The sequence below is a fragment of the Anguilla anguilla genome, chromosome 1 (genome assembly GCF_013347855.1).
Source record: "Anguilla anguilla isolate fAngAng1 chromosome 1, fAngAng1.pri, whole genome shotgun sequence".
Classification (NCBI taxonomy): Eukaryota; Metazoa; Chordata; class Actinopteri; order Anguilliformes; family Anguillidae; genus Anguilla; species Anguilla anguilla.
In genome coordinates, this window is record NC_049201.1 from 30,469,313 (window position 1) to 30,484,634 (window position 15,322).

Here is a 15,322-nt window from a genome sequence, read left to right on the forward strand (position 1 = left end):
CGTTTCCACTGCAGGGACCAGGGTCTAAAGTTCCTGGGACTTTATTTTACCCCAAAAAAAGTCCCTGCTCGGGGGGTAGTACTTTCCAAAAGTACCGAACTTTTGGAGTGGGGCGCAAGCGCTGAATATTTCTGACTGGTCGGCTGATTGGTTGACAGTATTTTATTTCAAGTCTACAGCCGCAAACCGATTTATTTTCATAATAATAACTTGAATTCAAACTTGTATGTTATACAAGTAGTAGCCTACTTTTGGTTATAGCCAGCCAATGTCTTGGAACAGATGAGAAATTAAGATTGAGGATTATAACGTGCTCTTCTGTTCTTTTCTTGCTTAAGTATTCGTTTTATAAAATGTTAAGCATTCGTGCTGGGACAGGATATTACATACCAAAACATTCAAATGGTTTAATTCGGTTGCTGAATATTTTCTTCCGAATTTTCTTTGTTAGCCCGTTATAATTGACTAAAAACGTTTGGTATAGTTACGTGAGGTATGCAGTAGTTCTGCGTAATTTACATTGGTGATACAGTAAAAGCAAACTGGAAATCACCTTCCGCACTTTTTGTCAGGGTGAAATAACAGGTTAATTCCAGTAATCGTCCCTTTTGCTTTTTTAGACTGCCATAATTTTACTCTGCAATTCCTCAATTGCACAAAAAGACCAGGAAGACTATGGACTAATTTATTGTGCATGGTTCGCATCTGGAGGGCACACTTCGCTGCTCCGTTAGCAGTAACTTTGAAGGAAAGCAAACGGTGGCTGTACCACTGCAATATTAATTAAAATTTTCACGCAAATCCGTGTTTTCATTCTATTTTTTCTTGTCATTTTGCGATTAGCCTATATGGAATTGACGATGAGAGTCGAAGTAATCAATTCAACAGCAAATTGTTTACGACGTGTGCATGTTTTCTGCTGTTGTTACCAGTTATTTGTGGAATGTGAATGCATTCTGTCGCCTTGGATGTCAAGACATGAAAGTGAATGTTCGCATAAAAACATAATGAATGTGTTTGAGAGGATATATAAAACAGTTACAATCTGACTATTGGCCTGTTACATCCTATTTGTTGCATAACAATGGTCCAAGTCGAACTACCAACGAGAGTTTTGCTTGACAACGGTAAAATATGCCCAAACGGCCGCGGAAGAATATTTCAATTTCAGGTGATTAAGTCGATAAAAATCAATAAATACTAAAGTAACCATATATAGTCATTGTTGGTAACCCATTGTATAAGTGGAATAAACCCCTCCGTGCTGTCCCGGTTATTAGAAAATAATGTAGGCTACTTCGGTGGTAGTATGGGGTTACAGAAGAAATCGTACGACAGATAGACCGATGACGACGTCGCTTTTTCATACGTCAGTGGGCTAATTTGCCTAATCTTTGCGGGTCTTTAGACCGCGGTGGAAACGCAGACAATAATGGGCTGAAGGAACCTTTTAGTTCCATGAAAAGTAGTTCCTGGGATTACAAGTTCCGGGTACTTTGGGTGGAAACACAGATTTTATGTTTGTTTGGATGTGACTTTAATCCTACAATAACTGGCTCAACAAAAATACTGTAGGAAGACTGCAGCAAGAACTGCTATTGGATTCTCTTTATTTTGTACTCAGTATCAGTATTGAAATTAAAATTAAATTTACTTAAAGTTAAGATATTGTGATATCCTTCTAAATGAGAGCTGAGTGTGAAAAGGCGGCATTCATACATTGGAATATTAGCTGCAGGTGTGTACAAGCTCTGTTGAAGGTAGAACAGACTGAACGCCCAGTTTCATGGGAGAACTCTCTTTCAGTAAATAAGAGCTGAGTATAAATACACACAAGGAACTTCCAATAACCCAAAGACAGTCAAAGCATTTGGCTAAAGGTCATACCACAGATTTTATAGACTAAACAGATGGTCAGCTCCTACATTTATTCTGTTTCCTAACTGCAGGAGTTTCTCTTGCAATGCTACAGTTCATCAACACTCATGAAGAGATGTTGTCAAGAACATTAAGTCAACTGCGACAGTATTTTCCTTGGTCATGCACTTGTATGAATTTCCAGTATGCATCAAAGGGAATGGTTGTTTCTCTATGCACTTACTGTATTACATTTATGTGCGACAAATAAATTTCAATGTTGCTTTTTACAATAATGTTTACCTTTGAATGCCTTCATGTCTATACATCGATGTACTGTGTAAGGTGCTCTGGATAATAACTAAATGAATAAATGTCATTAATATAATAAAGGTAATAGCAAGCACATTGGTCCAAGTGTCTCACACAAAGAAGTTACACTCTACAGCAATGTCACCTTGTCAGCCAGTATATGCAAATCTCAGAGACCCAATATGAGCGTATAAGGAAATGGCAGAGTGAAAATAAAAAACACTGTGTTCTTGTGGTGACTCGATACCCCAGAAAAACAAATACATTTCATCGGTCTGTCTTTTCAACAGCTTTGTGAACACAAGAATGGCAACTAGTACAAGTTGACACTGTACCACGCATGTAATATCAATGGACATCATATGTGTTTAAAAATTATCTTGAGATGAAAATCTGCAGACAGGTAAATCATTTCAAGAAGATGATGTGAATATACAGTAGTTTTGCTTCTTTCCAAGGTAAAGCAAGCCTGTTGAATGTTAGTGGTCTGTAGAATTCCTAAATCTTTTGCATTAAATTGGAGCTACTTCTTAATGCTTCATGATGTACAGCTTAGCAATGTGTACAGATGCACAGTTCCATTGGACAAAAGGGACATCCCTTCCCCAACCCGCCCCCCCCCCCCCCCCCCCCCCCCCCCCCCCCCCCCCCCCCCCCCCCCCCCCCCCCCCCCCCCTCTCGCAAAGATACAGAGACACATAGCAGATGCGTGACAGAGAAAGGTATGCAAAAAGTAGGGCATATTCAAAAGGTTCTGAAAACTGATGATGGAGCAAATTGGTCTCATTTTACAAGATGACCCAGAAAAACAAAAAAAAATGTACGTACATGGTAGATTTTTCAGAAATGAAAGGCCAGTATATAGTGTGAAGCATTCGTAATGTTAGACAAAATGTTAAATTAATGGATTAAAAAATAGTTTTTAATAATGATATACAGTGCCGTGAAAAAGTATTTGTCCTCTTCCAAATTTCCTCCTTTACTGCATATGTGTCACACTGAATGGATTCAGTTATAAACAGTTATAAAACACCCATATTGTCCATGGGAAAATTGTAAAAGTAATTGCCCCTTTAGTAAGTCAATCAACCAATTGACCAACTTTAATTGATAGTTTTATTCAGCTGATTGAACACAGTTAGGCTTAATTGCAGCCAGTTGAATCCAAACTTCACTCATGTTGAACCTTACCATCACAGTGAAGTAGTCACCAAAATGTTTATACAAGCACACTGTGCCACAATCAAAGGACATTTCAGAAGATAAAGTAGTTGAAATATATCTGGAAAGGGTTACAAAGTCATTTCTAAGTGATGAATCTTCCCAGGAGTGGCCGGCCTGCCAAAATATCTACTAGGGTACAGCAAGATCTCATCCCAGGAAGTCACAAAAGAACATCCATCCTCAGCTAAGATCAGTGTTCATGACTCCACAATAAGAAAGTAATTGTGCAAAAATAGGATTCATGGGAGAGCAGCAAGGTGTTCAGCAAGGTGTTAACCAAGAGAAGCATCAGTGCTCATCTCACATTTGCAAAAAAGCACCTAAATGATCCTCCAGCATTTTGGAATAATATTGTATGGACAGATGAACTTGAAGTAGAACATCTTGGATTATTATTGGTCCCATTATGTCTGGCGTATAAAGCAAGGACAGCATTTCACAGTTGCAACATCATACCAAAAGTCAAACATGGTGGTAGTGTAACTTGGTAATCTAATGCATATGGAAAGTAGACAAAAAATCAAAAAGATATGGAAAATGTGATCAGATAAACATGTGACAGCAGGAGTTGCACTGTACCGCAGAGAGAGAGAGAGAGGAGAGAGAGCGAGAGAGAGAGAGAGAGAGAGAGAGAGAGATAGAGAGAGAGAGAGAGAAAATAGAGCAGCCCTGAATGTCAAAGCTCAGTGTGCCTAGCTGTGTGCGTATCAGAAGACTGAGCAGACCACACCACACCTGCTCAGCGCTAAATAGAGCTGTTTTCACCATATAGCAAACCTCAGCATTTCCTGCTTATTAGGGCTCAGTGGGACTGTAAGAGCTTATGCTTGGAACTCTGGACCAAACATCTTTATTTACACTGTTGCTACCTGCCAAACTGCCTGTTCGGAAGACTGTTGTTACCTGACGACTTGTGAGTACAGGTGCTGATATCAAATGGCGTGTATATATTTACTTGAATTTAATGTCATTATCGCTGCCTTGTACTCTGTATGTTTTTTTGGACTGCTCCACAGATATTTTACCCATTCCAATGCATTTTCAACAACCCATGACATAATCCAAGTTTCAGCATCAAACTTTGCAGAAAACCTCTCCTTAAACTGATTGTTAGTCTCAACCTGTTCTCAGTCATTATCCTTGATTGACAATGTAATGATTAAATCAAAAGTACTCAATACCATCAGATACCGAGCCAGTTCTCAATTAGGCTATTAGGTGATTAATAAAATTATTTATATTTTCAAGGCAAAATAGTGCACATTTTAATCAACATAATTTTAAATTGTGGATGTATACTCTTCATTCTCTGCATTCTCACTCAGAGAATATTCATCTGCAATGCACAAATTTTGTCATTTAAATCTTGAAGAGCAGGTTTTGTCAGATGGCCTTTATTGCTGGTTGTCCTGAAATCTAGCTTGATAGTTGAGTCTTTTTCCTTAAGTGTACTTGGTATTTATGAATGATTTAATCTCCCTAGTATGATATGAAGAAAGAACATGTGTGATTTTTCAGATAGTTGACACACTTGTTTTATTTTTTATTTAACCTTTTTTTACCCAGGGTAGGTTCACTGAGCACGGATGCTCTTTTGCAGGAACACCCTGCTTCACACTTATACACATTCACACCTTAGATCTGCCCAGTACAACCACAAATCCTCTATTGTTGGCCACTGAGCAGCTCCACTGGAGGGAGAGAACATTTTTTAGCCAATTAAATCAGGGGATGATTAGGTGGCAAGTTTTTGCAAGAGCCAGATCTGGGATTTTAGCCAGGACTTTAACAGTTTCTCAATGAGGATGACTGAAAACAGGTTAAAATCGATAATCAGTTTAAGGGGAAGTTTGGATATTCAGCTCAGCTGACACGCAGGCATTCACACACACACAGATATATCCATCCATCCACTATCTATACCCATTTATCCTGGGCAGGGTCACGGGGAGTGCTGAAGCCTATCCCAGCATGCATTGGGCGAGACACAGATTTATATACTTTTTATATATACATTCTTTTCCAAAAATTCTATTGATTTTAAACAATCATTTCTAATTAAATTAGAGTAGTGTAGTGAGCCGCACAATATTATAATTAGAATTATTATTTGACATTGAAATTGTGTCAAAATTAAGTGATTTGCAAGCTGAGACAACAACCTAAAAAGGTTGTCTATTCATCTTGCACTTTCACCCAAAACCGAACATATATTAAACGATTGGAAAATGAGTCTTTTCAACATCTTTTTAAAGACAATTTGCTGAGTGGGAACAATGTGGTGGGCACCCAAAGGCTATCAGCTACAGTGAGAAACACAACTGTCCTCCAATATGCGCTAGTCAGCTGTAGTATGTGTGGTCTATAGTGTGGAAAATGATCACTGGCTGAGAGGGAAGTGCATCAAAGGACCTGCACTTCAGCTGCAGTGTGCCTTGCACAGCTGGTGGGGGGTCAGTGGTGAAGTGGGCACAACAAACAATTCCAAAATAAAAGTTTTTTATTGTGGTTGTTACCTACACAGTGTATGAACCAATGTCAGTCAATATCCAGGTCAGACTGCAGAGAGGAAGGATCAGATAGCCCTGACACAATATTGATAATATAAAGTAGCAAATATAAAGGAGCAAAAACCATTTATTGGTAAACCAGGTTTATTTAGAAACCTCTTTTTAAGAAAATTTATTTTATTTATTTATTTATTTTTTAAAGATCATGGAAACACTGTTTTGTAGGGCTGTGATAATCACCAGTGTTAACAAATGGTTAAATACTAGTACAAGTAAAGCACAAGTCTTTTAAGCATATTTAGTCAATAGAGTTATGGTTTTTGACACAGAAAGTTTATGCAATAATTTCTTCCTAATACTGCTGTCAAAACCCTGATCATAGACAACAGAAAGGTGGCTTCCTGCCATTGCCCTGGTGTGGTTATGTTGCATTCATTTTTTCCTTGCATCATCAGATCAAAGAAAACCACATAGAAAAGGCCCCTGCTTTGTTCCTGTGTTCTGTGTTGTCATTTGCAACTGCCTTTGAGATCCAAAACGTGAACCATATAAGATTACAATAATTAAACATTCCATGACAGAGATTCAGCAAACGTGTACCATGGAACAAAGAGCAGTTACTTTACTATGTAGGTCAGTGCAGTGAATGTCTTAGCATCATTTGGTCCATATCCATGCCATTTCATGTCATTATGTTCAGGTGTAGCTATGATTGGAGAGCGTGAATGAAATTTCCACATTAAAACAAAAGAAAAATCAAGATATTGTAACATATTAATTTAACAAATTTTAAATGAAGATGTACATTAGCTAAGTATAATTTTTGTTCAGAGAGAACAATGAAACTGTTGCTCATTACCAATTCAATTTATGATTTATGTACAGCTGTCATATGTTTGATTAAGTCATTAACATCATTCCTGTCATTAACAGGTAAAGTGTGTTTTCAAAACAAGGGCTGTAATCATGGGCTATAGTCACATTGTTTGATTGAGTATCACTGTCCAGTAACCATGTACTACAATTGAGATGAAACCAGGGAAGTCCTTTCAAAATTCTAAAATCACATTATTGTTCAAAGCTTGGAAGTCAGCCAAAGTATCTGAATGGCTGTTTTTGTGATTGTATACAACCGTATTAGAGAAGTGAAGACACAAACAGGAACAAAAAGCATTGCTCGTTGTAGTAAAACTATCCCTATCATGACCTGTTTATCAGTGTGTTGATTTATTCTTCCCTGCAGTAGGCTACTGTTGCCCTCAGTTGACGCATTTGAACGTGGCTGCAATTTTTCTCTGCAAAGGAGCATAGATCTGCTAAATTAAAGCATGTAATGTTTTTATTTTAATTTGCTTGTGTGGCCACCTTCACTCATTTGAACTTATGTCATCTACTATATGCATTTTTATTAGTTGTAATATAACTATCAGGCCTATTTGCTGTTGTTTCTGTTTAATCTGGGCACAGATGTGCAGCATACAAATGTGCAGTAAGATCTGCCTTGTGTTGTGGTGCAGAAGATGACCCGACACTCATGCCTTGTTTTAACACTGTTATTACTGAAAGATCCACTTAATTGACTTGTTGGAGAGCATGCTTCAAAATCTCAGATTCTTTGTTGAGTTAAGTGGCAAGCACAGCAGATGGCTGAGGCATAAAAACAGTCTCTCTCTGGGTAGCGTGCTCTCACCACTACTATATGTATGTGTATATCTACACTCCTGGGCAAAAGAGTGTAGATATAGAAGAACCCAAAATGTCAAAAAATTAAGCTTTAACTAGACTAGATTCAGCTATAAATTATGCTGATACAGTGTGGAACACATTTGTTGGCTAAATGCCTTTAAGTCATCAAGGGTCCAAGGTATCAAATGAGCCTCAAACCCCCGTGCTCCTACCAGATATGCAGTAGATACTACAAGCATTGTTCCTCCTGATTAACTTTCCTGTTGAACTTAATGGAATATTTTGAGTTCAATGGAATATACACAAACACAAACAACCTATAGATTAGTGGTAACCAACCCTGCTCCTGGAGATCTACTATCTGGTAGGTTTTCACTCCAACCCTCATTTGGCTCACTTGCTTCTACTAATTAGCTTTGTTAGGGTTGGAGTGAAAACCTACAGGGCAGTAGATCTCCAGGAACAGGGTTGGTTACCACTGCTATAGATGATGTCACCCTTTGCTTCATATATGCCGACGATCTCTGTCTCACTGCCCAAAGCGGTGACTTTTGAAGAAACACTTTATGAGGCCTTAGCGGGATTAACATCCTACTATGAAGAAATCACCTTCAATCAGATCCATCAAGTAAATGCATTTTACCTCAGAAATTGTGCAGCCAGATAAAAGTAACCTGGTATGGGACTGCATTGACTCAGTGTGAGCACCAAGTATATCGTGGCAGTTCTCTCAATCAATGACTAACCTTCGAGAGTCATATTGACCACATAAAATAACATCCTAAGCCAGGTCACCACCACAAGATGGGGTGCAAGCCCAAAGACGTTGCGTTCCAGCGCCATAGCATTATGGCATATTCCACCATCAAATATGCCTGTCCTGCATGGGAGAGATCTACGGATGCCAAGAAGATAGACTCCGCTTTGAATGCAATCTGTCAGCTTATCACAGGCTGCCTAAAACCAGCTAATTCTGAAAGCCTATTCATTTTGGCTGGAATTGCTCTATTGAACATACAAAGGATGGTAGCCAGCAATAAATAGCGACTTCGGCAAGTACCGGACGAGAGGTACCCTCTGCATAGTTACAGTACATACTGATGGCTTGCAAGCAGCCGTCTCAATTCTATAAGAGCTTCTGGAAGAGGATAACTTCCCTGGAAGCTACACTGAATACCCTCTGATGTATGCATGAGACACGATAACGCTCTAGCAAAATGAACTTTTTTGTAGGAGCAGCAGCAACAACTGATACTGGTTCGAATGTACAAGCGGAAGAAATGGTGTTACACACCTATTGCACCAATTGAAAATATTCAGAAAAGTAAACCTTTTAATACAATAAACAAACATGTTTCAAACATATAAGGGGTTATATGAGGATGAAAAGATCAGAGATGATCTGTATGTGAAGTGATCTGCACCACAAGGAAATGACTGATGTGGTTTGGGGGTGTTCTTCCTGCTTTTCAAGCTTCATCGTTGTGTAACCTGCATTTTGGAAAGTAAGGCAAGCCACAGACTGCTGTTCACAGGCCATCTTCATCACACAAATGGTTTCTGGTGCAAACAGCCAATTTAAATGGGGTGTTATGAAACTGGTTTCCCAGCAGCGGAGCAGTGTGAATGATGACTCACAGTTAAAGAGTGCCCCATGATGAGAGACAGCATTGGGCCCGGAGAGCTTAATTTAGCCACTGGGGTTGTTGCCTGGCAAGGTGATTACAGCTTTACTAAATAAATCACCAAGTTTCTTTTGTAAGGGCTCTGTTAATGGTAAAGTTGAATCATTACTGCACTGGGGATATTGGGAATTGACTGGTTGATCTAATACAGCAATTACTGGTAGATTTAGTGATTTTGAGGCCCATTTAAACATTTCTGGGCCACCACTGTCTTTATTAACTGTGATATAGAACGTGGTCAGCGTGTCACATTCTGGTTTTGTTGGTCTCAAAGGAGTATTTTAAGTATAAGTTTCAAACCACTTTATAACATATTACCAAATGCTTTGGCAATATGACTGCTGATGTTTAACCCCAGTGAAGAATGGAATTACATTCACCTGAGAGAGAGGAGAGGAAGAGATGGAGACGACGTGGTAGACAATTTTATTGTTACTGAGTTCATGAATTCAAGCCATTCAGTTATTTTAAAATTGAGGCAGTACAACAAGGACAATATGAGTCAAACTTTTCAAAAGAAAAAAATATTTATCTCAGTGCAGGTGATGACACCTTTATTAGCGCCTTTTGAATATTGACTCTTCGCCACAAGTAAACAGGCTTGCTCTACAACTTCAAGAGCTCATTTCTGTTTTCTCATACACATCTGCTTTGTCAGCTTACGTCTTTCATACACAGGAATCACCATAACTAGTAGTCAGCAGCAGAGAAGAAAGGGCTAAAATGTAAAGAAGCTACATATATTTATTTATGCCCATTTAAATTAAGTAGAAGCCACAGCAGCAACACAAGCCACTGAATGAAGTGTAAGAATAACATTGGGTGAATTTTAAGAATTAAAGTAAGTATACATAAAGCAAAAATGAAAAAATACCAGTACAAACACAGTGACCAACAATTATCCTAAAGAGTGCTTGGGATAAATACACATTTTTTGCTGTGCAAATAGGAAGTGTTTAAATAAAGAGGTCAGATGCTCCTGAATTTAATTGTCATGTTTGTGTAGGTAACTGTGTGTGTACTTTCTTGTGTTTTAGTAAATCCAAAACTCTCTCAGTGTTCATCAAGGGACCACCAGACACCTGTAATCATCGGTAGGTAAGTTAAATCTACTAGACAGCATGCACACATGACACGTCTTAACCATGGATCAGATATACCACAATCAAGACTTGCATTGCCAACTTCTGTGGTCAGCAAAATTAGCTCATCATTCTAATTTGAATACTTGTATTTTAAATGTTGATGGAATCTAGGTTTCTGTGAGCCAACCTAATTAAGCCAAAAATGGTTTGAATCTTCAATGATGTTCTATCCAAATCTCAGTTTTTATGTGCTGTTCCTTTATTCAGAAATGGTGTTATCTAGGCAGCATGTTACAGTAATGACATTGTTTTTTTATGATTCATTATCACTATGGGTATTAAGTATGCCTTTACAATAATTTGTCTTAAAAATATATGAGCATATGAATGTGATAAGGGCCTGGGCATAATTTATATAATATTTAACAGAGTATGGACACGTGGTTAATTGAGCATCTTTAATTCCAAATAATTGTCTTAATAATTGCATTATTTTTTTTCACAGAACACTGGAAAAATGAATGGCAGTGACTACAACTTTGACTATTATGGCGACGGTGAGGAATCATATGACTACGATGACATGCCGTGTGATCTGAATGGCAACCATGAGACAGAACTGATGGTGCAGGCCTATGTGCATTCCATCATCTGCATCTTGGGCTTTCTGGGAAACATCCTGGTGATCATCACCTTCGCCTTCTACAAGAAAGCCAAGTCCATGACGGACGTGTACCTCCTGAACGTGGCTCTGGCTGACCTGCTGCTCGTCATGGCCCTCCCGCTCATAATATACAATGAGAGAAACAGCTGGAGCATGGGAGCCTGGGTATGCAAACTGCTGCGGGGCGTGTACAGCATAAACCTGTACAGCTGCATGCTCCTGCTGGCCTGCATCAGCAGCGACCGCTACATTGCCATCGTTCAGGCTAGGCGGTCCTTCAGGTTCCGCTCGCAGGCGCTGTTCTGCAGCCGTCTCATCAGCGCAGCCGTCTGGGTGCTGGCGGTCGCCCTCTCCGTCCCCACCTTCTTATACAACGACAGGTATGAGGCCTACAGCGGCAGGAGCGATGCGAATACGGCGGTGTGCTACTTTAGGTTCGACCAGAACGAGACCGCAAGGCTGGTGAAGGTGCTGGTGCCCAGCACGCAGGTGGCAGTGGGGTTCTTCCTCCCCCTGCTGGTCATGGTCCTCTGCTACTCCAGCATCGTCGCCACCCTGCTGCAGGCCCAGAACTTCCACAGGCACAAGGCTGTGCGCGTGGTCATCGCCGTGGTTGGGGTCTTCATCGTCTGCCATCTGCCGTACAACGTCACCCTCCTGTGTCGCACCGTGGCCCTCTTCAAGAAGAAGCGGTGCGGGATGGAGAAGGCCGCCGAGCTGGCGCTGAGGGTCACAGAGACCCTGGCGTACCTCCACTGCTGTCTCAACCCAGTGCTGTACGCCTTCATTGGGGTGAATTTCCGAAACCACTTCCGGAAGATTCTGGTAGATCTGTGGTGCCTGGGGAAGAAGTACATTTACGGCAGGCGGTCGTCATCAGTCACCTCAGAATTTTACATCTCGGCTCGAAAGTCCACTGATGGCTCCAACAATGAACACGGGTCCTCTTTCACTATATGAAGAAGTGCTATATTTTCACAATCTCTACAAACCCATTAGAATACTTCAGTGTTTCTTTAATTTGTTGGTACACATTACAATCTTGCCATTACAACTAGAAATAGTCAAGGAAAAAATAAGTGTAATGTGGCAGAGGTGGGGGCGGGTGGGGGATGACTTTCAAGTAGAGCCACCCATCGGATCACCTGTGCAGTCTGAATCAAATTCTTACAGTTCCAGTGCTGACAGTAGCTGGGAGTCACAAAAGGAGATGAATACTCACAACGCCACAGCGTCACCCAGGAAGGGTTGAGTTTAGTCAGCAGGGTTTCCGTTTCCTGGCTGCAACAGCTGCTACAGGTTTCAGAACATGCATAATTGTGTAAGGTCCTCCTGAACTGACTGAAGATGTTGTAGAAACGACCCATGTAAAGAAAATATACAAGATACACTGTACTAAAATTAAATAATTGATATGTGTATATATATATATATATATATAAATGCACACCAAATATATTATCAACTATGCTTTATAATACATTCAATATCCAGACATATCTAATGGAGACCAAAGCATCAAAGAAATGTTATTTTTCAATGTCATGAGTACATTTACCAATTCAAATGACAAAACTGTATATTTTTCATTAATAGTTCATTTAATAAATCAGTTATGTTATAACACTGGTGTGTGTAACTGAATCATGAAAATCAGTACAGCCCTCCCTTGTCACAGAAAAGACAAATCAAGAGTGTAAATATATTGGATCTCCATATATAGAATAATATGATATTGTTGACAAAGGGATGGTCTGACCGTTGTTAATGTGGGAATAGCCAGGAAATTCATAATTATGGGATCATTTGAAGACAATGCACATGTACACCAAGGAAAAATTACATACAAAAAGGTGAGGCTATTGCTAAGTTCAAACAATGCTGTAGGTAGGCATTGGTTGGTGTTTTATTTTATAAGCGCTATTCTTTGTGTGCTTCATTTTCCTTGCCTGAATGCCTTTTATACAAAATTAGTTTTGAAACGTCTTGTTTCAGTGAATGTACAATTGTGGTGAGTGTCGTTTTATACAATATTCTCCATTTGTTCAGGCATGTCCAAGACATATCATTGTATATAGATTGCATGTAAAACCAAAGGGAAATGACAGAATTTTTGTTGACAGAAATGTATAGCTGCACTTAATTTCATTCTCGACCTGTACAGATTAAAATATTATTCTTCATCTTCTCCTATGCAGCTTCAATTGTGCAGTACTTTAATTTAACTGAATTTAAATAGACAGTGGTTGAGGATTTCAACAAAGCAACGAAATGTATGAAAAAGGAAAATTATTTCCTTGGAAGAAATGTGTGAGGCCAATGAATATGATGGCGTACAAAGTAGGTCATCTTTACCATTACCATACATTTAAATTCTGCAGCTGCACCAATTTATAATAATTTAGGGCCATATTCATACCAACCCCTACTCTTCATTATTTAATTAGCCCATTTGCATGGGCTGATATTTAATGTGATTCATTTTAAAGCTAACAAATGACATCTGAAGACTTTTTGCCCCTATATAAAACATTTAACTTTGGTCTTATCTCCAAGTGAACCAGTAATGATTTATTTCCAAATTCAACTGCTAACTGAACTAGGGGTTAATTGTCTGACACGAATACCTGCATACACACAAACCCACCCCAGGATTATGGCACAATCATGCTTCAAGGATCAATGACCATTGCAGGTGCAGGGCCTCTGTTTTGGTCTAAGTGGCTCTCCATGAAGGCTGTGTAGTTGACTGCATACCACCTTTCCTTTGTGACCATGTTGTCTTTAGCAGAAGCAGCTCACATTAGAGAGCACAGACTCCAAAACAAATTCAAAGTCACATTTTTTTCACTCTCTGATGCACACTACACCTTGGAGCTCTGCTCTATTTTTATTACCATTAGATTTAAAACAGAACAATGCAGCTAGCCAGAGGAAGACGGAGGACATTCCAAAGGTTATATTTCTTGAAAGCAGAGACACCCTCCTCCCAGCAAACACAAAATGTCCTCACAATGTTACTTGAATGTTTTGTCAATGCTATAACATGGCAGCGACACTTTGAGAACATTTTGTGCCAGCTGGGCACCATGAGCAGATCAAAGTGTGAAAACGGAAAATTTCCAGCCAGGTGTGGACCTACCAGAGCGGTAATCGCTGGCCAAAATTGACCGAAATTCATTGGATCTGCTTGGCATAACAGAACTTTAAACTGCACCTGCCTTATATTGGGCAGGTAAGCCCAAGAGAAAGGCAGCGGTCACACAAAGGCTTAACAAAGGAACCTCAGCTAACCTACCTTCCCCAGCACAGTGGAGTGAAATGTATTATTTCATTGTCACCACAGTTGTAGCATTGAGGACGTTGTGAACATTTTCCATGCGCTAAGGGAACGATTACTCCTACAGGTGAGATCATGCTTTTCCTGTCACCTACATAAAGTTGAAGCCAGAGGTTGAATACTCCTAGGCTAAAGACATTCAAACTCAATTTTTCACAACTCCACACATTTCATGTTACCATACATTTCCTGTGTTAAGTAAATTAGGGTATCTACTTTATTTCTGTAAGAGGAACAGTAATTTCAAAATAACAGCTAAGAGAGATTTATGTCAGCTTTTATGTACTATATCAAAATCTGACCAGAGAACAATCATCCAAAAGGCTAGGTCTTCGTCCTGGTGATCACCTGCAAACTTCAGATGCTAGTGGTACATTCAGTTGTTTGGAAATTGCTCCTAAGGAGGAACCAAACTTGTGGAGGTCCACTATTCTTTTTTCGGAGGTCATGGCTGAGTTGCTTGGATTTTCCCATGGTATCAAGGGCAAAAAGGCAGTGGCTCTAAAGACAGGCCCTTAAATACAGCCGCGGATGCCAATTAACTCCTAATTATGACAACCGGCCAATCAGAAGCTTCTAAAAAGTCATTACATCAATTTCTAAAATCTTCCAGACTGTTTAAAAAGACAATCAACTTTGTGTATGTAAACATTTGACCCACTGGAATTCTGATATAGTGAATTAAAGCTGAAATAAATCTGTCTCTAATCGATTGTTTTAAAATTGCCTCTGATGTGAACAAAGTAGATGCCCTAACTGATTTGCCAAAAGAAATGTACGGTAACATGAAATGTGCGGAGTCTCGAAAAACAGAGTTTGAATATCTTTAGCTTAGGTGTATGTAAACTTTTGGCCTCAACTGTATGCTCCTAACTCAAACTAACTCAAACTACTCCATTAATTATCATAATGCCATTACATATTACAGCACTTCTGCAGCTGGCTCACATACTGATCGG

The 15,322-nt window shown here is 39.4% G+C and overlaps 1 protein-coding gene across 3 annotated transcripts; it reads left to right on the forward strand.

The window, feature by feature from the left end:
• The first annotated feature begins 4,094 nt into the window (after positions 1–4,094).
• On the forward strand, positions 4,095–12,419 carry ccr6b (chemokine (C-C motif) receptor 6b). 3 transcript variants are annotated; one of them, XM_035405782.1, is made up of 3 exons: positions 4,095–4,306; positions 10,312–10,372; positions 10,865–12,419. In XM_035405782.1, exon 3 carries the CDS (start codon positions 10,877–10,879, stop codon positions 11,981–11,983), a length of 1,107 nt encoding a protein of 368 aa, XP_035261673.1. In that variant the 5' UTR covers positions 4,095–4,306; positions 10,312–10,372; positions 10,865–10,876; the 3' UTR covers positions 11,984–12,419. The 3 variants fall into 3 exon arrangements, with proteins under 3 accessions (XP_035261673.1, XP_035261681.1, XP_035261691.1); XM_035405790.1 differs by having other exon boundaries at positions 10,312–10,368; XM_035405800.1 differs by lacking the exon at positions 4,095–4,306 and having other exon boundaries at positions 10,290–10,372.
• The last annotated feature ends 2,903 nt before the right edge of the window (positions 12,420–15,322 follow it).

What these genes read in the sequence shown, in the direction of transcription:
- ccr6b (XM_035405782.1), top strand. Translation starts at nt 10,877, where the DNA reads ATGAATGGCAGTGACTACAACTTTGACTATTATGGCGACGGTGAGGAA.